We start from the raw sequence: 25,654 nt of genomic DNA, 5'->3' as shown, positions 1-25,654 counted from the left end.
CAGCCTGTTCGTTAACTCCCGATGCCGTTATTAAATTCACGCTGGACATCCACAAATGTCTGAGCTGGTTTTGGGTGGGAGGTGGGAGGGTGTGTGGAGCCAACCTGGAGCCCTCTGGCAGCAGCTGGGGTAAAGGCAGGAGCAACCTTGGGATTCCTCCCTAGTGAAATTTCCAAGGTCCTGCTGACCTGCCCCCAAGATCCCCTTTCCCTTTGTGACGCTTTTTGCCAGCTGAAAAAAACCCACCAAGGAATGACAAAGAAGTGACGCTTCTGGCCCCTGCAAAGGAGTAAAGTGGATCCTAGAAACAATGACCCTCATGTGGCTTCTCTCCTGAATCGCTGCCCTGTTCATTGAATTCGCTGCAGCTGAGCAGCCAAAAATAGACCCTTGCAAAGGTAAATAGTCAGCATAAGCCTCTTTAGACTCAGCCTTGAGCTGACACATCCTTCTGCCTCCTGGTGCCGAGGCGAAGGGGAGCAGGGCGAGCAGGGAAAAAAGAAAACTGAGTCCTCGCTCCTGGCAGTGGTAACACTACGCTTTGTAATCCCAGCGGGGAACCCGATCGCCTGCATCTGGAAAGCTGAGGAGAGCGGAGGGCACTGCACAGCCCGACACCTCCCAGGATGGCGACTGGGCTGCGCCAGCCGCATCCCGTCCTGCCGTGCCTGGGCTCGGTTGGGCACGGGGGGGAGAGGGGAGCGCTGCCCCGCACCGTCCCGGAGCTGGGAGCAGGCAGACAGCCGCCCTGTACGTGGGCGCACGGGGGGATCGATGAAACAACTTCGTTAGTCCCCAGCATTAAGCATTAACCACGCAGGCGGCCACGGCCCCTGGAGCAGGCGCGGAGCAGCGATGCTCAGCCAAAGTGCTGCTGGAGTCTCCTGCGCTGGGGGGAAATTTGCATTTGTGAAGTGGAGCAAGGAGGTGGCTGGGTTAGCTGGGTCTCGCTTCCTGCGTACAGGGTGTGTTCGGACATGGCTGTTGGGCTGTTTTGTTCAAGGGACGCTGTCCGTCAAATGAAAAATTACAGTTCACAAGAACAAAGAGACTCACCTGACTTATTACAAGCACCAAAGAATTTAAAACCCAACTTAGCTTGTCCTCCGTGGGCTGGCTGATTAATCCCCATGTCTCTCCGCTTCGGTCATAAAAATAGACCAGTTGAGCGAGCTGGAGTTCATGGTCACATCCCACCCCAGGGTGCTGGCCCAGCCCTGCCCTGCCTGCACGCAGCGCTCTGGGGAAGGCTCCGCACGCCGTTTATTTCTCTCATTTAGAAATGCAACGTGCAGTAAGGTTTCACACCACCCGGGAAGAAAAGCGGAGGCTGGGGGGAGTCCCTGGCAGAGGCCAGCGGGAGCTGTGCCCGCAGTGCCGGCGGGGACTTGCCGCGGGGCTGCCGGTGACCCTGCGCCGAGGAGGTCCCCGTGAGCGGCCGTGCTGTGCTGCCCATCCCAGGGCCACCGGAGCGCCGTGGAGAAAGCCCTCCTCGGGCAGCACGTGGCTCAGCCCCCTGCCCAGCCCTTTCCCAACCTGAGTCGCACCCCAAAAGCTGCCGGGTCCCCCCCTTCCCTCTCTCCCCGTGGGCTGCTCCAGAACCAGGTTGCTCTAACTGCCAGGCTGGAAATTTAGAGGAAGCTCCTTCAATATTTTTGTGGCCAATTTTATTGCAGTCTGCTTCAACATCATCCGAGTACCAAAAAATCGCCCCTCTTGAATGGAGTTCATTTCTTCTTCTAGTTATGAAAGGCAACTCTCTCTTAGTGTGACCTTAAAAAGGGCTTTGAAAAATAGTTCTGCTGTGAAGGTCCAGGATCCCCTGCTACAAAACCTCTCCAGGTAACAAGGGTTGAGCTCTGGCCTCCCTTCGGGCCGTGCCCGCTGCCGAGCTGGGCTCTTTCCCGTGCCCCCATCCCTCGCAGCCGGTGCAGCAGGTCCCGGTTCACTCCCCTCCTCCCCAGACTGGAGTTTTCTAAGACAAAAGCAGCATCTTTTCAGAGCTTCTCTTCTGCCTGCGCCTCGCAGCCGGTGGCCATCGCCGCTGCTCCCGGCTGCCGTGCCCCGCGGTTGCGTTGGTGGTCTCTGCCCGCGGCTCCCCCTCCCCGGCCGATCCAGCCTGGGGCAGAAGGAAGCTGAGCAGAGCGCAAGGATGATCCCCTGAGGTGTTCAGCCAGGGAATCGGGCTCTTCCTCGCACTTCATAGGGTTTCTGCCTTCCAAAACCAATTTTTAGGCAATTTTGATGCTGTAGTCTGGAAATTGCAGTAGTCGTGGTATGTGTGGTGCCTTAACTGTTGAAGTCCAGCGTCCAGGCATGTAGCAGAAGCTCTATGACCACTCATGTCCGTGGGGCCAGCCACAAACGGGTTTAAAAAGGCCAGAATTTTCAGTTTAAAAATATTTGATCTGCTGAACCTGTCTACAGCCGTTTGCCTTGATGTGCCCGTAGTTCTCCTTTCTGGCAGCATGAGGTCTACAGGACAGCGACTGCCCTCCCCAGCCGCCCACGGCCAGTTCACCGCAGGGCGAGGGGATGCCGCAGCGGCTGCGGTGGGTGCCAGGGCAGAGCCGGGGCTCACGGCGGGGCAGAGCACCCCGGGGTGCCGCAGGGCTCAGCCCTGGGCGTCTCCGCTGTCCGCCAGCAAGCTAGACACCGTTTTCTATTTTAAGAACTATCTGTGGATCCCGTGTTTTGGAGAGGCTTCTGCAGCCCGGTTTTGTCAGAGCACATTCACCTGCCAGGCGGAGAGCGGTGTGTGTTTGGATGGTGCCGGGTTTAATAATGAAATATTTGGGTAATGTTGTCATGAAGCAAGTCTCGGTAATGAACCCAACAGGCTGGTTTGGTTTTGGGGCGAGATGCTTGAATGCTCCGAGCTCTCGCCTGGGTCACTTGCTAAAGGCGACCGGCGGGGCTCCCCTTGTCGGGGCTGGGGCAGCGGCCGTGGGCCGGCTTTGCTGTAACATCCCTCACCAGTCCTGGGGGGGCAAATGCCACCCTTGTGCTTCAACCCAGGGACAGTTAAAATAAATGTTATGCTTGAAACTGATAAAGGAAATACAGCTGATAGAAACAGTCCGTGCAGGAGAGATCCTCCTGCGGATTTTGGCCGTGCAAGCCTTTGAGCTCTTCAGCAGCCAGCCAGGCATGGGGAGCAGGGCTTGGAGAGGGAAGCAGGGGCGACGCTGAGCTCTCCCCTCCGGCGTCAGGACGTGCCGTCCCCAGGCAGGAACTGTCCCCGGCCCCTTCTCCCTTTCTTGGAAGGCTGGGCTCAGCCCCCGGCCCTGGGAAGCAGGGGGATCCCTGCCCACCCTCGTGGCTTTGGTGGTTTGTTTCCAAACCCATCGCTGCCTGCAAGCTGCTGTCATTTAAACTGATGTACTGCAGCTCACCTTTAAAACAAAGCCCCAGCCAGTCTCATGGGAAGGGAATATCAAAGGGGGGTGGGTTTATTCCTCTGTTTCCCCTTGCAAGCTCTCTCTGTTCTGTTCAGCAGGCTGGCATCTCTGCAAATAAATAAATAAATAGAGCCACGCCATGGTGCGGTGGTACAAAAAGCAGAAAACCAAAGCTAAATCAAAATGTATCCTCCTGTTAAAGTCGCTGGGGCCATCCCCGGGGCCACGACGTGTGCATGAACACCCAGGTTAGGATTTGTTTTCACATCGGGACCTGCTCCACCCCGTTGTAGCTCTGGTTGCACCATGAAATATCTTCCTGTGTTTTGCTGGACTCGAAGGGTTGGTGGTGCACCCCAACGAGATACAGCAACTCTACTACAGGTGCTTTTTTTAAGCAGAATTAACCAAGCGACTGCCCTTGCGCAAGGTCTCTCGACAAAGGAAAATTGCCATTGAGGGACTCGGGTCTGTCTGCAGCCCGGCTGGATGCGTGGAGCCGTCCGTGTGTCCTGGGGTCCGTGACTGACCCAGCGATGCCAGGCGTGCTGCAAAAACACCGGAGTGAGCACGGTGGCAGCTCCGGCAATCCAGTAAAAGGGACCCGGTGTCAGCTGGCACTTTTATTGGTGCTTTTTGCTGACTGGAAGAGATTCTCCAGCCACCCCTGACCCTCCACCGTGCCCAGACCCCCCAGGTCCCTCCGAATTCAGCTGGCTCCAAGTTCAGTCCCTGCCAAAGCTCCTACTCCGTGCGGCAAAGCAGCAGCAGGGACCTGGAGAAGGAGCAGCCCAAAGACTCTTCCTGGGATTTTTGATTTTGTTTGGCTTGGGTTTGTCTTTCAGGAACCACAAACAAGTTAAGCTGCTTCTGTCTGCGGCGGGTGCTTGACTAACCTTGGCGGTGGCAGAGGCGGCTGGGCGGTGGGTATCTGCCAAATCCTCTGCTCGCCGGAGGTTTCTCAGGTGCTTTCATGTGTTGGGGAGGTCAGCATCCCCCAGAGACACGCAGGGCTGGGGGTTTGCTGTGTCCTGCCTGTGCTGAGCCATGATTGTAGCTTGTCTTTCACAGGCTTATACAAAACAGGGGGGAAGAAGAAGTCTAAAAATGTAAAATCTAAACCAGCCGTCCCGAGAGCAGCACTGGGACGAGCCTCGCTGAGCCCCGCTGCCGTCCCAGAGCGGCTGCTCCGGCCACTGGTCTCCTCGCCAGCCTGGCTGAGCCCCGGGGGAGTTTCTGGCTCTTCGGTGTGCTGCGCTGGTGTTTATACGCAAACAGGCCTCCCCGGCTGCTGCTCTTGCAATACCTCCAGCTCTTTGCCGAAACACCTGGAGATCTGGAGAATGGCTCCTTGCACGACATGGAGCCCAGGCTGTATCAGTGGCTGGGCTCCCAACGGATGCGTTCCCCACCCCAAGACTCAGTCCCGCCAGCTCCCAGCCCCATCGGCTCTGCTTTGTCCAGGGACCATGACCTGCCACGGGCAGAGCCCTCGAATCCCATCCCTTGGCCACCACGATGCTCTTCACAAGCCCCAGAACAGCCCGTCCCAGCCAGCCCCTGCACCCGGGGCTTGTCAGCGGCCACTTGCGTTTCCACAGCTCCTTCCTTCTGCTCCTCGAGGCACGTCGAGGATGCTAAAGCCTCCATCCCATCAGGATGCTAAAGCCTCCATCCCCTCGAATGCCAGCAGCCTCCCGGCAGCACCAAGCCGCACTTCCCCTCCAGCTCGCTGCACCCGGGGGTGCGGGGGAGGCGTGGGGGGCCCTGTCAGAGCCCAGGTGTTGTGGGGACGTGGCAAACACCCCGTCAGAGTCATCCCAACCCCCTGCGTGACCCTGAGCCATCGGCGCCCAGCAGAGCCCGTGCTGCGGGTGAAGGCAGAGAGCCCTTTGGTACCGCTCATGCCGGGAGCAAGGGCACCCACCAGGAGGGCTGCCCGGCCCGAATCGGCTCCGGCAGCGGGGTCCCGGCTCCAGGAACCCAATTCCCACATATTGCAAGGGAGGGTGGGCGCCAAAAAACTTCCAGCGGTGACTGGAAACCCTGGAAACAGCCCAAACACCAGCTGGGCTTTGGGCCTTCTGCCAAGGTGATAAATCTGCCCCAGTGCCTCGCTGCAGCAGTGAGCACAGGGAAGGTGCGCGGTGAGCGCAGTCACCGTGCTGCCGGCTGTCCCCAGGGATCGGGACCAGTGGGGAGAGCACGCCCTGGCCCCAGCACAGCCCCCAGCCCCGAGCCGGGGGGGGGCAGCATCGCCGGCTGCTGCCGAGGGCGCGCAGGGATGTGGCACAGCCAGGACCGGGCTGGGAAAGGGGTGCCACGTGAGGGTCATAGGAGAGCTGGGGGCACCAAACAGGGTGCGGAGCAGCTTCCCCAAGCTGGAAAATGCTGCAGCCTCTCCTGCAGCCGTGTGGGAACAGGATCAGGCCCAGGTGCCACAGCCAGCCTGCACCCAGAGGGTCCCAGCCACCGTGACACAAGCTCCAAGAAGCCTGCGTGCTCGAGCCGTGCCTCCTCAGAGCGCAGCGGCCAGGAGGAAAGGGTTAAGGAGCTGCCAGAGTAGAGAATGAGAGCAGGGAATTCAGCTGCTGACGCAGGTAGGAGATCTGCAGGCGAAGCATCCCCGTACAGACACAGCAACATCACCGTCACCGCTCTGCTGTGCTGCTTTAGGGCCCCCCCACCTGAGCAGGAGCAGTACGCTGGGAGTGGGCAACCAGCTCAGCTCCACACAGGGAGCAGACTGGGGGCCCTCCCCGGGCTGCCACCCCACACAGCGCTGCCCAGGTCACCCAGGACCACCCCAGGGTGCCCACCCCTCTCCTCGCTGCCACAGACATGGCCTGACCCAGCCCTTCTCCTGCAAATTGCTGCTGGAAGGATGCTCCGGGGCACCTGGATGCTCACGGGCATCACGGACCTGTGGGGCAGAACAGAGCCGGGGCTCTGCCAGGGGGGTGGGCACCGTGGGGCAGTCAACGAGGGTCTGCACGTGCTGACCTTTCCGTTCTTGAAAAATTGCTCATCAGCAGTTTGGGTAATAAAAAGACTCAGAACAAGCAAGGCTGAAATTGGTGACACGGGAAGAAACAGCCAGCCGAGAGCCGGTGCTCTGGGGGCTGTTCCCCTGGGTGGGATGGGGTGGGACGGGGGGACCTGCGGGACCCCATCACTTGGCTTCTCCTGGGCTTCACAGGGAACACACACGAGAGGAAGAGGTCGGCAGCGTTTGCTTCTGCCGTGGCTGGCCAGGGGGAAGCAACAAGGGGAGAAGGGGGGCCTGGGAGGGGACACAGCCCCGCAGGAAGCAGGGAGCAGAGAGGACACGGGCCCATGCAAACAGCTGGAGCAAGCCCCGAGCTTGCCAGAGCTGGGATGGTCCCCGAGAGCCCTCCGGGGATGGCGAGGTTCCCCTGAAACAGGGGCCGTTTCCCTTGCAGGTGCATCGCCGCTGGCGTGTGGGTCCTGCCGTACCGTCCCTGCCGGAGGACGGGGCAGCAGCTGACGCAGGGCCATGGACCCGGCGTTACCGGGGTGCGCGGTGCATCAGGCTCAGGGCTCCGGAGAGCGGAACGGAGCAAGGGGCTGCTTGCTCTGAGCCCCTGCCAAGGCCACGTGCGCTGCCCCTCCAGGAGCCAGCTGTGAAGTCAGGCCGATGGAAGTATAATGGGATAATCGATGGCCCATTGTTGCCGGGCTTAATTTAGCTGTTCAGGCAGGGAACGAACAGTGTGAATATACGTAAGCAGAAGCCAAGCAAGAGATGAATCAGCCCTGTGTCCTCTGCAGCAGAGGGGCTGAGCGGGCGCAGGCAGCCCGTCTCACCTGAACCTGCTGGCCCCAGGGCTGCAGCCCCCGGACCCCTGCGAGGAGGTGTCGTGAACGGGGAGTTACTTTGCTTTGTTTAATGCCAGGTCTAAAATGGCTGCAGCTGGGCTTAGTGTTACATGCCTGCTTTGCCAAAAATGCCTTGCAAGCTGAAGCAGGAGCAAGGAAGGTGCTGGGTGCGCTGGGACCGGGGCCTGAGCTGAGCACCAGGGGCACGGCCCGGGAAGGACACGGCTGCCGCCACCGCCCTGCTCAGCCACTGCCCGGGAGCACCGGCAGCACTCCTGCACCAGCTCCCCGTCCCAGGAGAGCCTTCAGCCTTTGCCCAACCCAACTCAAAAGGCCCCGATAAGTGCCATTTGGGGAGAATGCCCCCACTCCGTCCACCTCCCCAGCTGGAAGCACGTCCCGATGCACGGCCCCAGCTTTCCAGACGTCGCACATTGCCCTGCCGCTCTGCGGTGCCCACCCGGATACCTGGGAATCGCCCTTCCTTCTCCCTGTTTATCTTCCTCGCATTCCTCCGGGCTGGCTCACACCCCACCCTGGCCAGCCCACAGCGCTGCGGCACATTCGGGCTTTCCTGGTAAATTAGTCACTCTCCTGTGATGGGTCTGTTACCTGCCCATCTCTGCTCTTCTCCCTGGGCTGTGGTCAGAGTTTCAATCCCTGCTGGTAAGGATGTCCCTGGGTGAGCTGGAGCAAGACCCCAGAGGGAATGAGTCCTCCTGCATCACCCCAAACTCTCATTGCCCCCACTTTCTTCCCCATTATTGCCCTCTGGAGCTGGCTGGTCTGACTGCATTTAAAGCACATCTGCTGGACCTCAGCTTACTGAACACCTCCCAGCTCTGGGCCTCAGCCTGTGTTACAGGAGGTCCTACATCAGCTCAGCCCAGCCAAAACACTTGCGCCAAGTTTGCCACTGCCGTGTCTGCCACCCCGATGCGTAATGAGCCCTGCAGCAGAGCAGACCTGGTTCCCAGCCCTGGGGAGGGCACTTGAGGCTGAGCGAGACCCTTCCCACGGCTGTGGGACCAGCTGGGGCACGGCTGTGGCTCTGGCCGTGCCCATGCAGGACGGCCGGACACACTCCCCAGCACCCTGGGCACCCACAGGTATTGAGGTGGGTGACTGCCCGCAGGGACAGGGGCTGCCCGGCCCTTTCCCGGGGCCGGCGGGGCACAGGCTGTTCTGCAGGGCAGCAACGGGCTGGGGGGAGCCCAGAGCATCCCCTCTGCGGGGCAGCCCCACAGCCCCAATTCCCGGTGGCAGCTCTCCGGGACGCCCCCAGCGCGGCGGCCCCGATGCGGTGGGCCCAACGCCAGCGCCCTCCCCACGCTGCCTTTTATGGCCCTGCTGCAGCCGCGGCCCAAACATGGGCTGCGGGAACGGCGGAGACGGGAGACTCCCCGGCTGGCCCCGAGCACGGCGCCGAGGGCTGCCCCGGACGGCCCCCCAGCCTGGGCAGCCACGCTTGGGGAGCCGGGGCTGAGCGGCAAAGTGCTCCGTGTCAGCAGCACCCCACTCACCTGGGGGCTCCCCAGGCACCCTGCAGCTCTGCATCCCTGTCCCACGCAGCCCCATCCCTGTCCCACGCAGCCCCATCCCTGCCCCACGCAGCACCATCCCTGCCTCATGCTCTCCCCCGTGCCCGTCTGCCGGGGTGTGCAGTGTCACCTTGCACCTCCCTGTCCCCCAAAGCTGCACCAGCACAGCACGGCTTGCACCGAGCCGGGGCAGAGACACAGTGCCGGTTTTGCTCATAGTGCTGCGGAGAGACGAGGGGACGGCCGGCACCGCCAGCCCTGGGAACGCTCCTCCTGCCTGGTACCCGGCAGGGTTCGCAGGAGCCTGCGGCCAGGCGAGCTGGGCTCCGTGGTGGAGGAAAGGGTGTGCCCCGCCGTGCAATGTGGGGTGTGTCAGAAACCAAATGACTCGACCGTCCCCACGGTGTGTATGTGTCCCCCGAGAGCGCGCTCCTGCCTGCTGACTTGCTGCCCATCACGGCGGGGCTCCAGCAGCTCCTCACCTCCTTTTTCAGACCCAGCTCGAGCCTGGGCTCCGCCGCGCGTCATCACGGGCTGGGACACGCGTGAGACCCCACCGGTCGGTGCTGGCCGTGCCGGGGGGACAGGAAACTCAGGGTGGGCTCAGCATGGATGTCGGGGCAGAAAAGGGAGTGGAAGCGGGAGCGGGGGGCGGCTGGGCAAGGCTGCTGCAAGGGGAGTGTGGGACCGAGCGCCGGGTTGCGCCTGGGCCCCCCGCCGTCCCCTCCAGCATGAGCAATGCCAGGAGGCTGCACTTGCTGTATTTCCTGGCTACGGGCAGTAAATCCTCGAGGACTAGGACAGTGGCTGTGTTTTTAATGACAGAGCTCCATGAATCAGCGTCGCAGTCGTCCGCACACCCTGCGATCCCGTTGGCCTGAGCAGATCATCGGCACCATCAAAGCCCCGGCCCCAGGCTGACCCTGCAGCCCCTCCCTGGGCTAACACCCACCCGCGGCCCCTGGGCTCTCACACAGGGTCCTGCTGCTCTTTGCTGGTCAGAGTGGCAGAGCCGCTCTCGGCTCGTTTCTCAGGTTTTCCTGACTCTTCCCAGGTGCTGGAAGCCTGAGGCTGCCTCAGCCCCCACAGGCTCTGGTGGTGGTGGTTTATCCCAGCGAGCGATCGAGCAGGGCGGTCACACAGCCCTGACCACGGCCTGCGCTGCCATCCTGGGAGGATGCTCCTTTGGGCAGGGGGAGCTCCGTAATCCATCACAGGGAAACCCAACCGGATCCAACAGCTGGAACTTGAAATTGTCCCCGTTGTGACTAGAAACAGAGAGCGTGTTTCCAACAAGAGCTCTCGACCTCTTCCACTGGGCTGGTGGAGCTCCCCACTGCACGGAGTTCCTCTGTGAAGCTCCGTCGTCAACCTAAAATCCGCCCTGCTGCTCAGCTGGCGGCTGGGGGCTGCGCCGCTGGGCGATGGGCTGTGCGGAGGGGGGCGGGAGGGGAGCGCAGTGTTCCCTTGGGTCCTTGGCACGTGGCTCCCCAGGCACCGCCGAGACGTTTTGGCACTTGCCTGGGCTGCCCCGGCGCGTGGGCTGCTCTGGACAGCACCGGTGACGTGGAGCGAGTGTGCGCACATGGCAATGAGAGCTGTCCCAATCGGCGTCCCGCGTGTCCCCGTCCCAGATTCACCCCAGCCCCGGTGTGCGAATGTGGGTGAGCGGCCCCTCACGAGCATCCCAGAGATTGCAGCAACCACCAGCTCCAAAATCTGGAAAACCCCTGGAGTAGGGAAATGCACTTGGGGTGAAGTTCAACCCCCCTCCCTGAACGAGGCCGTCCTGCCCATCCTAGGAGCTGCTGGCCCTGGCAAGGGGCGTGCTGGGGGGTCTGCAGGGAAGTGGTGGAGCTGGTCCACATGTTGAGGAGCAAAGGAGCGAGCCCAGGAAGCGAAGCATCTCTCACGCCACTCGAGAGACAGCTGGAGTTCCCAGAACCTGCTCAGCATCCCCAGGGGAAACCAGACAGCGAGCGGCAGCCTAAAATTAGCTGCCCAGGGCACACGCACTCACCCGAGAGAAGGGGAAGTGAAAAGGGAGATGGTCTGCAGCCTTCCAAGGAACAGCCAACAGCTCAGCCACGGCCCCGCTCAGCCTCGTGCAAGGAGGGACCTCTCCATCCTTCCGAGGGACAGCAGCTCTGCCCTTCACCCGCTGACTGCTCTCCTGGGACGTGCCAAGGTCTCCCCTTGCCACAGCCAAGACACTTGCTGCCCTTTCCCCCAGGGTGACTCTCAGCACTGCAGGGTGGCCGGTGCTGGGCACCTTGCACAGCACCGCTGCTGCTGCCCGGGCGCTGCTGGTAACCCCTGCCAGCCATGCTGGGCTCTCTCCTCCACACCGGGAAGCTTCTTGCTCAGGTGAGAACAGTGGATCCAACTTGTGAGACTGCGCTCGTGCCATTCCGGCAGCTCGTCCTGGGGACAGGGTGACAGAGGGGCCCAGCCTTCCCGTGGAGCTGCCATCCCTCTGCTCAGAAGACAGCATTCCCATTAAAATATCCCAATGAATGATAAGCAGGAGAGGACTCAGTGGAGAGGTTTCCCCTGCCCAGAGAGGTCCTTGACGTGGGGGTTCCTCAGGCTGCAGGACACCCTGGACGGGAGCGCCCTGCTCTCACCGTGCTGCTTTGCCACTCTCCCACGTGTGGATTGTGAAGTCTTTCCTGCAACGCCTTCACCTGAACGTTCAGCATGAAAAAGCATCTGAGGGCCAGGCACCAGCACCCGCAGAGCCCAGGACAATGTCACAGTGGGACAGGACCGCCTTGCCAGGCAGGAAGTAGTGCAGGATCCCAGGAGTCCAGTTTGAGTCCCTGAGCAAATACTTGGCTCTGTATAACCAAATACAGGTAGTCCAAGGAGGGGCAGAGGTTGGAGAAGCCAGTCTAACCAGTCAGCGACCAGTCCGTCTCCCCAGTAGTGCTCACCCAGCTCCTGCGTGGCTGTTTCCAGTCACCTGAGCACGGTGTGAACCGGTGAACCCCTGGTACCAGCTGGCCAGGAGCCCAGCGCCTGCTCTGCCCTGTTCAACGCACAGGCAATGGACTTGCAGATTATCAACCTCTTGGTTTAAGGCATTTATACACCGTGCAAATCGCCTCCAGGCTCCGGGCTGAGCTTTCTGCAGCAGCGGAGTGTCCCATGCTGGGTGCGGGTGCTGAATCGCCGCCAAAGCCCCGCGGGTCAGCAGGAGCGGGGGCACGGAGCAGACCCCCACGCTGCATGAGGCACGGCCAGCGCCTGCCTTGGGAGAGGGGAGCGAGACCACCGACCCTCCTGGTTTCTGCCCTGCAAGTAGAGATGGGCTCCCGTCCCCAGGCCAACGTGTGCACTCCCTAATGGGTTTCATGTAGTTCCACTTGGGTTGGACTAAGCAGCTTTATAGCAGGGAGCTCTCTGGTGACAGCGTAACGCACGGAGGGTGGGCAGCACAGCCAGCAAATCTTTCCAAAACCTTTGAAAACATAAATGCTTGGTGTAATCTGCTGAGAGGATAAAGTGTCAGGGCAATCGCTGGGTTGGTGCAATCAGCCACGGGCTCCGGCTAAACCTGCCGAGGCGATGCTCGCAGAGCAGCGCGAGCGGAAGGAAGCCGGCCGGCGCCCCGAGGCAGGCAGCCGGAGGGAAGGGCTGCTGCGGAGCTGTGCCGCTGCCTCGGCTCAGGTGCAGGGAGGATGGAAACTGCCTGACCACAGAGCCGCGCACGCTTCCTCCCTCTGCCTGCACACAGCAGCGGCGTGCATGCAGGCAAGACTCCCCGGCCTCGCTGCTCGGGCGTGAACCGGCAGCACCCTTTCGAAACTGAGAGTCTTCTGTCAAACGCTGCATTTTTGTGGCCACCGGATGCCAGCGACGGATCTGGCAGAGGGGAGATGTGCAGGGGCCGTAGCCCCTCACCCTCACACAGCAGCACTCGATCGAGTCGTGGTTGCACAGTCTCCCTGCCCACAGCACAGATGCCGGATCCATCCCAGCAGCTCCCAGCCCACTCCCAAGGGAGCCACATGCCTGGAGCAAGGATCCCGTAGCCATTTGTGTAAGGACAGACCTGAGACCGCAGCCCCAAACCCACCCGCTGAATGACCACAACACTGCGTGCCACCTGCCCCACGGGTGCCGCCTGCCCCACAGGTGCCGCAGCTCGCAGTGCCACCAGCCAGGACGCCGCAGCCCTGGGGACACTGGAAGGCCCCCGGGTGTTCCACAGCCCCTGGAGCTGCAGAGCCCGAAGGTCCCCATCACGGGCTGTGAGGTGGTGGTCAGCACCTCCGCAGCACCTCAGCCCTGGGCTCAGCTCCGCCGCGCTCAGGAAGGGCCAGGCAATTTGCCACGACCACCAGCGCTTCGCCCGTGTGCCAGCATCCGCCGTGTGCCATTCCAGGACCGCGAGGTGGGACGTGTGCGGACAAGGCCCTCACCTGCTCCTCTTCCTGCAGCTCCACGAGCTGTCCCAGCCCAAACCAGTAATTATCACTTCTGTCTGTAGGCAATTACCGATCTCATCGCCACGATGCCTGGGGAGGGGAGGCCAGGGCGTCAGTTTAGATCAGTGCCACATGGTGTCTAACCGCTCTGCCAGAGGAGCTGGTCCTGGCAGCGCGTGGGAGCCGGAGCCGCGGCTCAGCAGCACCGGGTGCTACATGAACGCTACCAGGCGGCCACGGGAGCAGAGCCCCTGCGTGGTGCAGAGCACAGAGATAAAAGCTCTGCTGCCGGGAGCCTGCACAGTACCCACCGCACAGGTCCTGGCACGGGAGGGCTGCAGCTTTCCCCGCTTCCCTTTCTCTCGCTCCTCCCCATGCCCCGTGTGCCAGGAGCAGCTCCACCGGGCCGCTCGCCCTGCAGGTCCTGCAGGTACGCTCTCCTCAGCTGTAACCTTAGCAAGTCGATCAGTCAATCAGTCTCTGCACTTAAGTAGCTTGGCATGAGCAGCTCAGCTTCCTCTGCAGCCAGGGAGGGCCTTTATGGAGACTCATCCCTCCCAGGAATTGCTGCTTGTGTGGGTGGGAGCCAAGAGAGTGTGCATGGGATGAGGCAGCCGGGCTGTCCCTCTGGGTGCGCTGGGCTCGCTGTGCCCCAGAAACCCTGGCTGAGGCCCTTTCCCTGGGGCTTAGCCCAGCTCCTGCCCAAGAAGGAGAAGTGGCACCGAGTGCCTGGAGGGTCGGTGGGGAGGAATGGGTATGGGACCCTCCATGCTCTGGGGGATGAGCGTGTGGGTCGGAGCGTCGGAGGAGCAGCCTGATGTGTGGTGAGCAGAGGCCAGCGCTGGCATCCCTGTGGATGGACCAAGCTGGCTTTGCAGCCGCATGAGCTGGAAAAATTGGGTTTTGCTGCATGTGGCAATTCCAGCAGCACGTATTACTGCTGAGGTTCAGGTGCTGGTTTATCTCCTGAGGATGTTTTTGGGACCGTGTTTGATGCTCTCTGAAAGGTGATGCTTTTAAAAGAAACTTCAGGTAAAGCTGCTCTAAACTTCTTTGATTACTGAAATGTCAAGGTAATGGGTTTGTGTTCCAAAACCACAGCCCTTCCAGCGAAGCCGGCTGCCCATGTGGAGCTGGAGCGACCCGAGAAGCCCCAGCTGAAAGGCTTCCCTGGAAGGTCAGGGTAACTGTCCGGCAGCGTGGCTGCATTGTCCGCCCTTATCCCCCCATCAGACTGTGTGGGGCAAACCCCTGTGCCTGGTGACTCCTTTGCATGGTCAAGGCTTTGTTTGTACTAGATAAAAATCTTAGACTGTCATCCTAGAAAGGGATAAGGACCCCGGAGGTATGTGCTTTGACTCACTTTATTAGGAGTAGTTTGGTGGTTTTGCTCATTAAAGAGCACGATCGCGGGCCAAGTTCTGTTCGCTGTGATGGGGCAGTATCTGCTTTCCTCCTTGTCCCTTCTGTGTGAAGTGAGCTGCAGCTTCTCAGCCTGGCTCCTAGGGAAAAGGGGATTTCTTGCTCTCCTCTTGAGTGTGTTGGAGAGTCACGTGGGGGAAAAGCCCTCTGGAAGCCCTGGGAAGCCACAGAGGATAATTTCTTCCCAGAGCCTCTGTTGATGGCATTTCCAAACCACCACCCTAATCACCACCCCAACCTGCTCTCCTCAGCAAGATGTCCTGGAGCCTCCGACTTTCTCACGCTCTCTGCAGCGGGTGCAGGGCAGGCGATGGTGTAGCTCCCATCTACCTGGAGAATGGGGAGGAGATCCCAGAGCCACCTCCAGGCTGTTATGCCTGGGCCAGCTGGAGCCATCCTGGCTCCTGGCCCGTGCGCAGGGCTCCAAGTGTTCCCTGTGTGGCTTTGGTGCAGAGGAACCTTTGTTCAGTATGTTTTACTTGGGGGTTTGTGTCCAAAATTAAATCTGACTCCAGCAGCTTCTTGTTTGATTTTGTGGAGCGGCTCGAAAGTTGAGCTGTCTGGGGCTTGCAGCGTGTTGGCACTGTTTATTTTTTGATGGAAGTTTTTGTGATTCTAGCGAACGGAGAAGATTGGAAAAGCTCGCACAAAACATCTCAATCCTTTCACAACTCGCTGGGCAGCCGAGCGGCTCCTCGCTGCTGCCACCAGTGGATTGCAGCCTCGCCAGGAGACACATGCGCAGACCCATTTCTAATGGAGAAAATCTCATAATTACACCCAGCTGCCAAGGAACAGCATCGGCTTAAGCGATAAGAGGAGAGCTCAGAGTACGGCCCTCTCCAGGGCTGGCCGAGGGGGACGGCAGAGAAGGTGCAGGGCAGGACAAGGCAGCGGCCGCGCACCGGGCTCCCCGCGGGGATTCCCACCCATCTCCCGCTGCCCCAGACCCACAGTGCCCCTGCTCCCACCGGGCACAGGGGTGCCCCTGCGGGCGGGAACGCTTCCCGGTGCCCGCTGTCTGGTGTCCCAGGCAGTCTGCATTGCTCTGGGGATGTGGGGCAGGCGGGACCCGCTCCCACCGGGTGGGTGCTGAGCCCTGTGCTGTGGAAGGAGGGTCGCAGCCAGGGACAGAGGGACTTCAGTGCCTCTTTCCTCTGAATTTCTCCTGACTTGCCTGACTCTAAGAAGATTAAAGACAGATGGTCTCTGAGGATTCCTCGGTGGCACCCCTGCTCGAGGCTGGGGGTGAAGGCACGGCGGAAAAGGGCCCTGGGGAAGGGGGGTTATTCCCATCTGAGGGATAGAGTCTCCTGGGAACCTGCTGTTCGGTGCTGACTGCGGCTCTGTGGAGCAGGGCTGTCACCTCCTTCCTCCGGGGCTGCTTCCCCCGCAGGGGGGGCTCTGGGGGCGAGGGGAACCCAGCTGTGCCCCGAACAACTGCTCTGGGTAACGGTGCCACATCTACTCGGCACCTCGGCCCCTCCATCGGCCACATGAAAGCAGGCTCCGTTGTGCTTTGTTAAACCGGTGTGGAAGCACGCTGCGTACTCCTGACAAGCGTCTCATTCTTTGGGATTTTGCACGTGGCCTCTCCTGGTTTGCGCTAGAAGCAGCACCAGGAAAAGAGAATTCACCTAACGTGGCCCCGTGTGCACCCGCGGCAACTGCAGCACTTGTGAAGCCATTTAAATTTCCATGTGATGACCCAGTTCATGGTGGTTTTGCCTCTGGATTTTCCTGCTGCCTCTGGGTGAGTGGTGGCAGCTCCAGACCCCGCTGCGGTGCTTGGTTTTAAGGCCACCACGCTTGCTCCACACTGACAGCCCCAGCCTTGGGTGCTCGGACTCCGCTGTGCTTTCCCGAGCATCACAAAATGCTGGACACTCTGCGCTGGTTTTCTTCCTGCATCAGTGTCTGAAAATACTCTTGTGTGCTCCATGGTCCTGTATGTTTTACTGAAAGCTTTGAAGAGTAAACAGCTTGTTGCAAAGGGGGTTTTGCTGCTCTAGAAAGCCTGTTACACTGGGGGCAGGGCACACGTCGCTTCAGCCGCAGGAGCGAAGGTGGTGGGGACGCTCCAGGGGTTTTCAGCGCGCACAGAGTAAATTCCAGCCTGGCTTCCAGCAGAGTTGACTCTTCCCTCACCATTTTGAAACAGCCCCGGCCAGCAATAGCTTCTCAGCGCCAGCATCGGGTTTGAACTGCGAGGCAAAGGGGCAGCTTGTATTTAGAAGGAGACAATAATTGCAAGTCAGATTTGCTTGTTCAATACTCTATTGACAGATTTGCCTTGGCAACCTGGAACAGGGTTTCATTGTGTGCATCTTACCTCATGGCATCCTATTGATTGGGTGGGTGGGTTTTGGGGTTTGTGGGTTGTTTTGTGTTTGGCTTTATTTTTCAAGCCTACCTACTCATCCTTTTCTTGTCTTTCTCCAGCATCGTGTTGACCTCAGCAAGGGCTATATTATAATCTGGTTTTCAGACTGGCCACAACTTCAAATGCAAGCCAGAGCTGACAAAAGCAGAAGGGCAAATCCATGAGCCCAGCTGGCCAAGGCTGCGGGCGGCCAGGTAGAAATGAATGGGGCCAGCGCCCTCCCCCCCCCCCCCAAGGACACCGTCACGCAAGAGAGTCGCAAAGTCCGTGCCTGGCCTTGGAGGAAATGCTGTAACTATTAATGAATTAACTTTCTGTTATTATTTGGTGGCCTAGCGTGCTCCTGACCTGTTCAGGCTCCAGGAGGAACCGTGGGTCCTGCCAGGGAAGAGAGGAGGAAAAGCTGAGCACCCAAACTGCAGCCTTGGAGTCTTCGTAGTGGAATTGGGAGGATTACAGCTGAAAAAGAATTGCTGGTTTGAATTGCTAATAATGATACAGACTAATGAGCAACATCAGAAATGATGGCATGTGTAATCAGTGCTGCTTGATAGCAAACGTACAGTAGGTCTGCAGGACCTACCGGCGCAGAGGCGAGGGGAAGCAGAGCATCTCGTGTTTTGAGGGGCAGAACCCAACGCAAGCGAGGCACTGCCACAGAGCTGGCTCTGTCTCTGGGGTAAGAAGTTTGTAAATAATGATGGAAAGGATAAACCCAGACAGACATCAGCTCTGGGTAGTAGGAGGGAACATGGCCAGCAAGTATCTGAGGGGAAATTGTCTTGGTATGCTTCCTAGCACCTGCAGGAAGCCCATCTGTCTCCGGCTGTTGGAGGTTTTGTCTTACAGCTGCACCCCGGCAGCCCCCACTCAGGATCAGGCCCTCGCTGGGCTGCCCACCGCACAGGCACACGGGGGTGGCCGGAGCCCCCGCGCTCGCTCTGCCTGCTCCTCGCGCCTCTGCCGGGGACAGGTCCTCTCGCTGAAGGGAGCGGTGCACCGATCGAGGATGCTCTCCAGATGAAGGGGAATCTGAATTTTTGCACAGATGTGTGGCAGAGGGGAAGAACACCCACAGAAAGTGTATCTGCACCTCGTATCTGCCTTATAAACAGGCAAATTATAAACTAAATGCATGGAATTAAAGAACTGCTACCTTGGCTTTAAAAGGCAGCGGTTGGCTCTTGTTTCTTTTGGTCAGAAACCTTTTTTCTTTTCTCATCTCTGTGATATGTCCTGACCAGTCGGGAAGAGGCAGCCGTTGGAAACGTTTCCTGCTTTCTGTATTTAGGATATTTTATGTGGTTTAAATAAGGTGTTCTCTTTCGAATTGACAAAGGGAAAGATGTATCAGTTCATGAACTGCTGCTATCTGAGCAAGGTAAGAGATAGAAAATCACCACCATTACAATCATTACTGCGAATCATGTGCAATCAGCCCCGTAACAGAAAGCAGATGAACATCCTGCAGAAACCTACAGGACGGGAGCTGGTGCTGAGCTGCAGGAGCCACAAGCCAGGCAATTATTAAAATGCTTTTAATATCGGTTTTCAGTGTTGCTTTCACTTTTTTTTTAAATATTATAGTTCATCAATAGCCTCTTGTATTGCTCCTGAGGCAGGTTCTACAGAGATGCCAAGGATATATGGTCACACATTTAAAAAAAAAATAATATATATATATATACACCTGCAGCCAGCCAGCCCCTGCCCTCCGTATCTCCCCTTCCCGGCTGCGTTCGGCCGGGCCGGGCCCGGAGCCGCTGCGGCTCTGCAGCTTACCCAGATTGGAGGGGAATTGCACCAAATCCTGCTCATCCCTGGGCATTTAGTTTTATTGCAAGCATTAGTGGTTTGTGCTCGGCTTGTCTCCTCTGGCAACAGGAGAAGCTTGAAATGTCAAAGGGGAGGGTTAACAAACTCCGCTGGCATAAATTTCAATGAATGTATGTTTCTTAGGAAAACCGCTAAGTTAAAAAAAAAAATTTAAATCTTCCTGTCTGTGCTTTCTTTCGGCTGCTGTTCACAATGGATAATAATTCTTACATTAAGCCCCTTCGGCCCTCCAGGGAAATCAAAATTGTAATATCAGTTTGCTTTTTATTGGCTCGGCTCTACGATCGCGGCGGCTGCGTCTTTGTTATGGTCCCCGGCGCGGTGACATTCAGCGGTGCCTCCCCGGTGCCCCCGACCCTCCGGGCCCGGGAAGGGCCCCCGAAGGCGCAGGCTGCTGCCGGCCGGGGGAACGGCGACCGGGCGAGGCCGCGGGGCGGGGCGGGCCCTGCCCCGGGGGACGCGGGGAGCGTCCTCGGGGGCCGGGCGCTGCCGCCCGATCCCCGGTAGAGAGAGGAGCCGCTCCGGGCCCGCTCGGGCTCAGCCCCGCCGCTACCGCACCCCGGCGAAAGTTGCCGGGAGCCCCACGGGCAGCCCCGGGCACGGGAGTCCCGGCCCCGCGGGGAGCGGCCGCCCCGTCCGCGGGCGAGGGACGCCGAGGCCCGGCAGAGCCCGGGCGGGGGCTGCGGAGCGGTGGGACCCCCGGGACCCCCGCACGGCCCGGCCCGGCCCGGCCCCGGGGCGGCCTCGCTGCGCTCCGGGCGCGGTGGCTCCGGTCCCGCCCCGGCCGCCCTCCGCGTCCCCCCTTCCCGGGCGGCGGCGCGGGGGCACAGCCCGGCACCTGCGGGGACCGAGCTCGGCCAGCGCCGGGAACCGAGAGCCCCGAAGGCTCTGGGGGCTCCGCACGGCATCACCCCAGCGCCTTCCCGGGAACTGCCCCACGCGTGTCCGCGCCCCCCGCCGTCCTGCCCAGCCGGGAGCCGCGCCGCGGCTCCCGCAGCGGCGGCAGGAGAGGCCCGGAGCTGCCCGCCCCCACGGCCGGGGCTGTGCGGAGCCGCCGCGGCTCCGCACCAGGAAGGTGCCCGGCTGCGGGCACGGCCGGCCCCGCTCCACCTGCCCGGGGGAAGGTCGCCTGGTCGCTCCAGCACCGCCACGTTTCCCGGAGCAGAGCGGGGCGGGGGGGCGGGGCTGGGGATCCCCCGCTGGCAACCCGCGGCACGGACACGCGTGACCCTCGAGCGTGCTCCCCTTAATCCGCTCAAACGAGAAGCGAGGGCGCGGAGCCGCCCTCCCCGGGCTCTCTGCGGCAGCCCCCGTGGTCCCCGCACGCCGCCGCCGTTTGCGGCTTCCGGCACCGGGCGAAGGAAACTCGCCGCCACCTGCCCCGGGCCCGCTCCCCCGGGCGCTCCGGCCATCTTGCAACGGGGGTCCCCGCCGCTGGGTGTCCCTGGGCCGGGCTCCCCGGGGCCGCGGGAACCCGCCGAGCAGCGCGGCGGCCGGCCCGGGAGCGGGGCGAGGGCTCCGCAGGGCCGGGCCGGGGCCGCTCCCTCGCACCCGCCTCCCGCCGCGGGCCGGGCCCCACGGGAGGAGGTAGCGGGCCCGGGCCGTGCGGGGGGAGGGGGTGCGCCGCCACCCCCCAGGCCCAGGACAGCCCGCGGCGTGGAGCCCTCCTGGGGGGGGGGGGGGGGGCTCGTTCCTCGCTCCGGGATCCCGCCGGCACCGCGCGGACTCCCCCGCGCATCCTCGGGGGAACCCCCCCCCAGGGCCCCCGCCCGGCACCCACCACCCCCCCGGGCGGCGCGGGTCGCGCACCTGCCCCGCGGGCTCTGCCGCCCCCCGCCGGCTGCGGGGCCCGTGGGGGCCGTGCTGAGTCACGCGTGGGGCGGGGGCCGGGCTGTCCGCGCCCCCCCCCCGCCGCTCCTGCCCGGCCCCCGCCCGCCCCCTCCCCGCCTCGCTCCCCGGCAGGTCTGCGCCAATCCCCCGGCCCCGCCGTTGACGGGCAGCCGGGCCCGGGAGGCGCCGCCTCCCTGACGTCTCGCTCCGGGATTTGCACGGGTTGCGGTGCCGCGGCGGCCGGGGCTCAGTGTCTGTCGGGTCGGCGGCGGGAGCTGCCGGAGCCGGAGCCCAGCTCGGCTGCAGCGGCGGCCGCGGACGCCCGGCCCGGCCCGGCCCGGCCCCTCCGGGCTGCAGCATGGAGCTGCCGGCGGTGGGGGAGCACGTCTTCGCGGTGGAGAGCATCGAGAAGAAGCGGATCCGAAAGGTGAGGAGGGCGGGGGCGGCGGGGGGCGGCCGGCCGGGCGGCGGGTCCAGCTGACGCCGTGTCTTTGCCTCCCGCGCTCCGCAGGGCAGAGTCGAGTACCTGGTGAAATGGAGGGGATGGTCGCCCAAGTGAGTACCGAGCGGGGACGGGGACGGGGATGGGGCAGGGGCGGCCCGGCGGCGGGGCTCCGCCGCGCTCGGCGCCCCGGGAAGGGCCCCGGCCAGGGCGGCGGGCGGCGAGAAGCGGCCTCGGGGCCCGGCGGCGGCGGCGGCGGGAGCCGAGCGAGGCGGGCAGGCGGCGGCTGATGTGCACCAGAAAATGGCTCCTTCCCCCTTTCCCTCCTCGGGAGCCGGGCTCCATATTGCAGAACCGAGCGGGGGGGAGGGAGGCGGCGGGGGGGGGGGGGGAATAACCGCAAAAATAACCCGCGCCGCTCCGCAGCCCGCGGCGGGCGGGCGGCCCCCGAGAGCCGCCCGCGGAGGCGGAGGCACCGGCCGCGGAGCGAGGGCGGCCGCTGCGGGCTGCGGAGTATTTGGGGTTTGCATGACAGTGCCGGCGGGGGGGCGCGGGGGAGGGGGTCCGCGCCGCTGTTCCGGACTCGGCGGCCGGGTCCCTCCTCCGCGCCGCGGCCGCTTTCCTGGGTCCGGGAAAGGGGATTTGGAAAATTTCATCATGACATGCCTAGAATTCCTCCGGAATAATAACTGCGCTAAATAAACAGTCCCGTCCCCCTGCCCCCCCCGCCCCCCCGCCCATCCCCCTCCCCCGGGACCCCAGCCACGGACACCCGTTCCCAGGCAGGCCCGGTGCTCCGGACCGGCAGCGGGGTGCCCCTGCCCGGGACCCCGGCCCCCTCCCGGTGGGGCCCCGCGGCTGACGGCCGCTCTCCTCCCCTCTCGCAAGATATAACACGTGGGAGCCGGAGGAGAACATCCTGGACCCCCGGCTGCTCATCGCCTTCCAGAACAGGTGAGTGGCCGGGGGGGGGGACGGGACGGGACGGGACCGGGAGGGGCGGCGGGCCCCCGCGCCCGCTTCGGCAATTGCAGATGCGTCACGGAGCCGGGGGCCGGGGGGGGGGCGGGCGCGGGGGGGGGCCCGGGCCCTGGTTCGGGGGCGCGGCCCCGGCGGGGCGGGCGGCGCGGGGCTGCCGGGCGACGCCTCCGGTTCAAGGTCCCCCGCGCCGCGCTCCCCCCACGCCGCGCCTTGCGCTCCTGCCTGCCCGGGGATTTGATGCCTGCGAGTGGAGGAGGCGGCGCTGCTGCTGCTGCTGCGCTTGGACGGGCTTTTTCCTTTTTTTTTTTTTTTTCTGCCTTTTTTTTTTTTGTCTTTCCGTGCATTTATTTCCTGTAGTATTTTGGCGCAAACTGTAAACTTCAGCCCCTCGCTGCAGCGTGGGGAGGCGGGAGTGGGGAAGTTGACTCGCTGGGAGCCCGCTGCCTCGGCGGGTTGGCCGTGCCCCCGTCCCACCGCCTCCTGTGGGACCCCTGGCCCGCAGCTCTGCACCTGCGGGGCCCCGGCTGCTCTCCCGCCCCCCCCCCCCCGCCCCAGCTCACTGCACCCACGTCGGGTCATTGGGCACCGCAGGAGCTGCCATGCATGGGACGTGGGGAGGGCTGCACCCCGGGGGGGCCGTGTGCCGCCTCTCGGGCCTCGCCGTGACTCTGTGTTCCCACAGGGAGCGGCAGGAGCAGCTGATGGGATACCGCAAGCGGGGGCCCAAGCCAAAGCCGCTGGTCGTGCAGGTAAATGCGTGGCGGAGTCCAGCCCCGCACCTCCCGGGCAGCCTGTTTGCAGCGTGGCCCCATCCCCAGGGAGCCGCTTTCAGCAGGTTTCATCATGCTGAGGAGCCATGCGCGCAGCCCGGGCGCTTCGCAATGCCCTGGGGACCCCCAAGCCCCAGCGCTGAGCTCATCGGGCGGTCCCAGCCCCCTTTCCCTCCAGGCCGCAGGGCAGACCCGCGGCACCCGCAGCCGGGCGGCATTAGCAGGCTGCTCGCAAGCTCGGCAGCAGCGTTCCTGCTTGGCCCCTGTTCCCAGACAGCTGATTGAAGGGTGCTTTTCTTCTTTTCATTGCTTCATTAATCTGGAGCAATGCACAGCCTGTAAGTTGGAGTGGGTTGGGGCCGCCTGCTCGAGAACACGGCGCCCCATGATGCAGTGTCCCGTAACGAGAGCCGCTGGAGGCGCGGGGGTTTCACCGGTGCCTTCGGCACCTGCCGGAACACCGGCATCTCGTTCTCCGGCCCTGGCTGACCGCGGCCCCTGGCTTTGTGTTGCAGCTTCCTTCCTTTGCCCGCCGCTCGAACATCCTCACGGGGCTGCAGGACCCTGCCGTGGACAACAGGCCGAAGCTGGATCTTGGCTCCTCCGGGAAGAGCCAGCAGCACCAGTATGAACTCAACAGCAAGAAGCATCACCAGTACCAGCCCAACGGCAAGGAGAGCGGCATGAAGCACCAGTCCCACAGCAAAGGGAAGTATTACTACCAGCTGAACAGCAAGAAGCACCACCACTACCAGCCGGACCCCAAGATGTACGAGCCCCATTACCAGCCCAGCAGTAAGGAGCCGCAGAGCCAGGCCTGCTTGGACAGTAGCAAGAGCCCCCTGGTTGCCCACCCAGACAAGTGGGCTCATGGCCCGGCCAAAAACCTGCTGGGCCCGGTCAAGAACCTGGCTGCAGAGAGCAAGAACGGGGCTGAGAAGAACCTGTCCAGTGGTACCGGGCCTCCCCCCAGGGACCGGGTGACCAGCAACGGCCTCGGGGGCAAGATGAAGATCGTCAAGAACAAAAACAAGAACGGGCGCATTGTGATTGTCATGAGCAAGTACATGGAGAACGGGATGCAGGCGGTGAAGATCAAGTCCGGGGAGCCACCCCGGAAGCGAGCTGCGGAGGAGAGGACTCCTAAGAAGGGTGGGGAGGAGAAGCTGGAGGCTTGGAGGAAGCCGGGGGAGGAGAGGGTGGTGGGCAGCAACGCCCTGAGCAAAGCAGAGGGCGAGGGCCGGCAGCCCCCCACGGAGCTCGAGGAAAGTCCCCAAAAGACTCCCCTGGCCAAGGAGCTGCCCCTTCCTCCGGTGGAGCAGCCCCTGCAGCTCACCACCAAGCCGGACCTCGTGCCCTGGTCCCTGAGTCCCGTCTGCGAGCACAGCCCTTCCTCCATGGGACTGAACCTCTCCAGCCCCGGCTCGCGGAAGCGCTGCCTGTCGGAGCCGCACACGGAGCGGGAGCCGGGCAAGAAGCGCCTGACCTCCCGGAGCATCAGTGCCCCCACCTGCCTCAGCCCCCCGGCCCCCGAGCGGCTGGAGCTGCCCGCCCCCGCCCAGCCGGAGGTCATCCTGCTGGATTCGGACCTGGATGAGCCCATAGACTTGCGCTGCGTGAAACCGCGGGCGGAGGGCGAGCTGGCCCTGGCGCAGGTGAAGCCAGAGGTGCCGCCAGCGCCAGCCGAGAAACCGGCCCCGGAGCCTCCGCAGCCCCGGGAGGCCACGGAGGAGGAGGAGGAGGAGGAGGCCGAGTCCCTGCAGGAATTCAAGCCCTTCTTTGGGAATATAATTATCACAGACGTGACCGCAAACTGCCTGACCGTGACCTTCAAGGAGTACGTGACGGTGTGAGGTGGGACGGCGGCTGCTCCCCGTGGGAGCTGCCTGCCCGTCCCAGGGCCGCCGGCCCCACAGCCTCCCTCTAAGGTACTGGTGCCCCTTCCCCGGAGCCCGCGTGCCCCCTGCCCGCGCCGCGGCGGCCGAGCCTGCCGTCTCCGCCGAGGGGACGCCGGGGCAGGGCCGGGCACGGCGGCCGTCCCTGCCACGCGGGGTGTCCTCGCCGCTGCTCCGGCCCCGTGGTCGGGGGCTGCCCCGGGACCTGCGGGCGCCGGGACAGGCAAGGACGGGTCCCGCCAGTTACTCAGAGTTATAGTATTATATTTTAACAGTGCTAACTTGTCGAGTGATTCTTGCTCCCGTTTGTACGTGGTGTTATTGAAATGTATTGTTTGAGCTGAAAGCTGGTCGCTCTCCGGCCACGCTAATATATTTATTTGTAGGTATTTATATAATGAAATATAAAGCCTAGATTTATGGAGTCCCTAGATCACCTTATAAACTATATCAAACGACTATTTTCTGTTCTCCTTTTTAACCATTCAGCATTTGTTAGTCTCGTCCCCTTGCCCTCCTTACGACCCGCAGGACCATCCCCGGTATATATTTTTTGATACTGTACACATGTGGTGTTTCTATGTGCAAAAAAAAAAAAAAATCGTTATCTAAAGCTAAACAAGCTATTATAGAAATTGCTGCTATTAGAAATGTCTAAACTATAAGCTTCCAATTATTAATTGCTTGAATGTAAATATTAAATGGAGATGTTGAAAGTGCATTTGATGTTCTGCAGCTAGCGTAGATCGGATTGCAAAGCCCGGCTGCTGGGAGTGGAGCGCGAGCTGCCAGCGGCGCTTCCTGGTCTGAGGGCTGTGTCACGGGGGAAGAAATGTATCATGCAATCATTGCGAAGGACTATAAACCTTTACAAAAACTA

At 62.1% G+C, this 25,654-nt stretch overlaps 1 protein-coding gene across 2 annotated transcripts; it reads left to right on the top strand.

Annotated features, from left to right (window-relative positions):
* Positions 1-1,362: 1,362 nt before the first annotated feature.
* Positions 1,363-25,654, top strand: CBX4 (chromobox 4). 2 transcript variants are annotated; one of them, XM_075770409.1, is made up of 6 exons: positions 1,363-1,366; positions 20,971-21,113; positions 21,198-21,241; positions 22,017-22,082; positions 22,792-22,858; positions 23,395-25,654. In XM_075770409.1, the coding sequence occupies exons 2-6, from the start codon at positions 21,045-21,047 to the stop codon at positions 24,730-24,732; spliced, it is 1,584 nt and encodes a 527-aa protein (XP_075626524.1). In that variant the 5' UTR covers positions 1,363-1,366; positions 20,971-21,044; the 3' UTR covers positions 24,733-25,654. The 2 variants fall into 2 exon arrangements, with proteins under 2 accessions (XP_075626524.1, XP_075626523.1); XM_075770408.1 differs by lacking the exon at positions 1,363-1,366 and having other exon boundaries at positions 20,848-21,113.

The sequence above is a fragment of the Balearica regulorum genome, chromosome 18 (assembly GCF_011004875.1).
Source record: "Balearica regulorum gibbericeps isolate bBalReg1 chromosome 18, bBalReg1.pri, whole genome shotgun sequence".
Classification (NCBI taxonomy): domain Eukaryota; kingdom Metazoa; phylum Chordata; class Aves; order Gruiformes; family Gruidae; genus Balearica; species Balearica regulorum.
Note: the sequence above shows the minus strand (reverse complement) of the source record. Positions and strands in the feature narration are given on the sequence as shown.

Coding starts and splice junctions, on each gene's coding strand:
- CBX4 (XM_075770409.1), top strand. CDS start 21,045: ATGGAGCTGCCGGCGGTGGGGGAGCACGTCTTCGCGGTGGAGAGCATC. Junction 21,114..21,197: donor AGAAGAAGCGGATCCGAAAG/GTGAGGAGGGCG, acceptor CGCGCTCCGCAG/GGCAGAGTCGAGTACCTGGT. Junction 22,859..23,394: donor CAAAGCCGCTGGTCGTGCAG/GTAAATGCGTGG, acceptor TTTGTGTTGCAG/CTTCCTTCCTTTGCCCGCCG.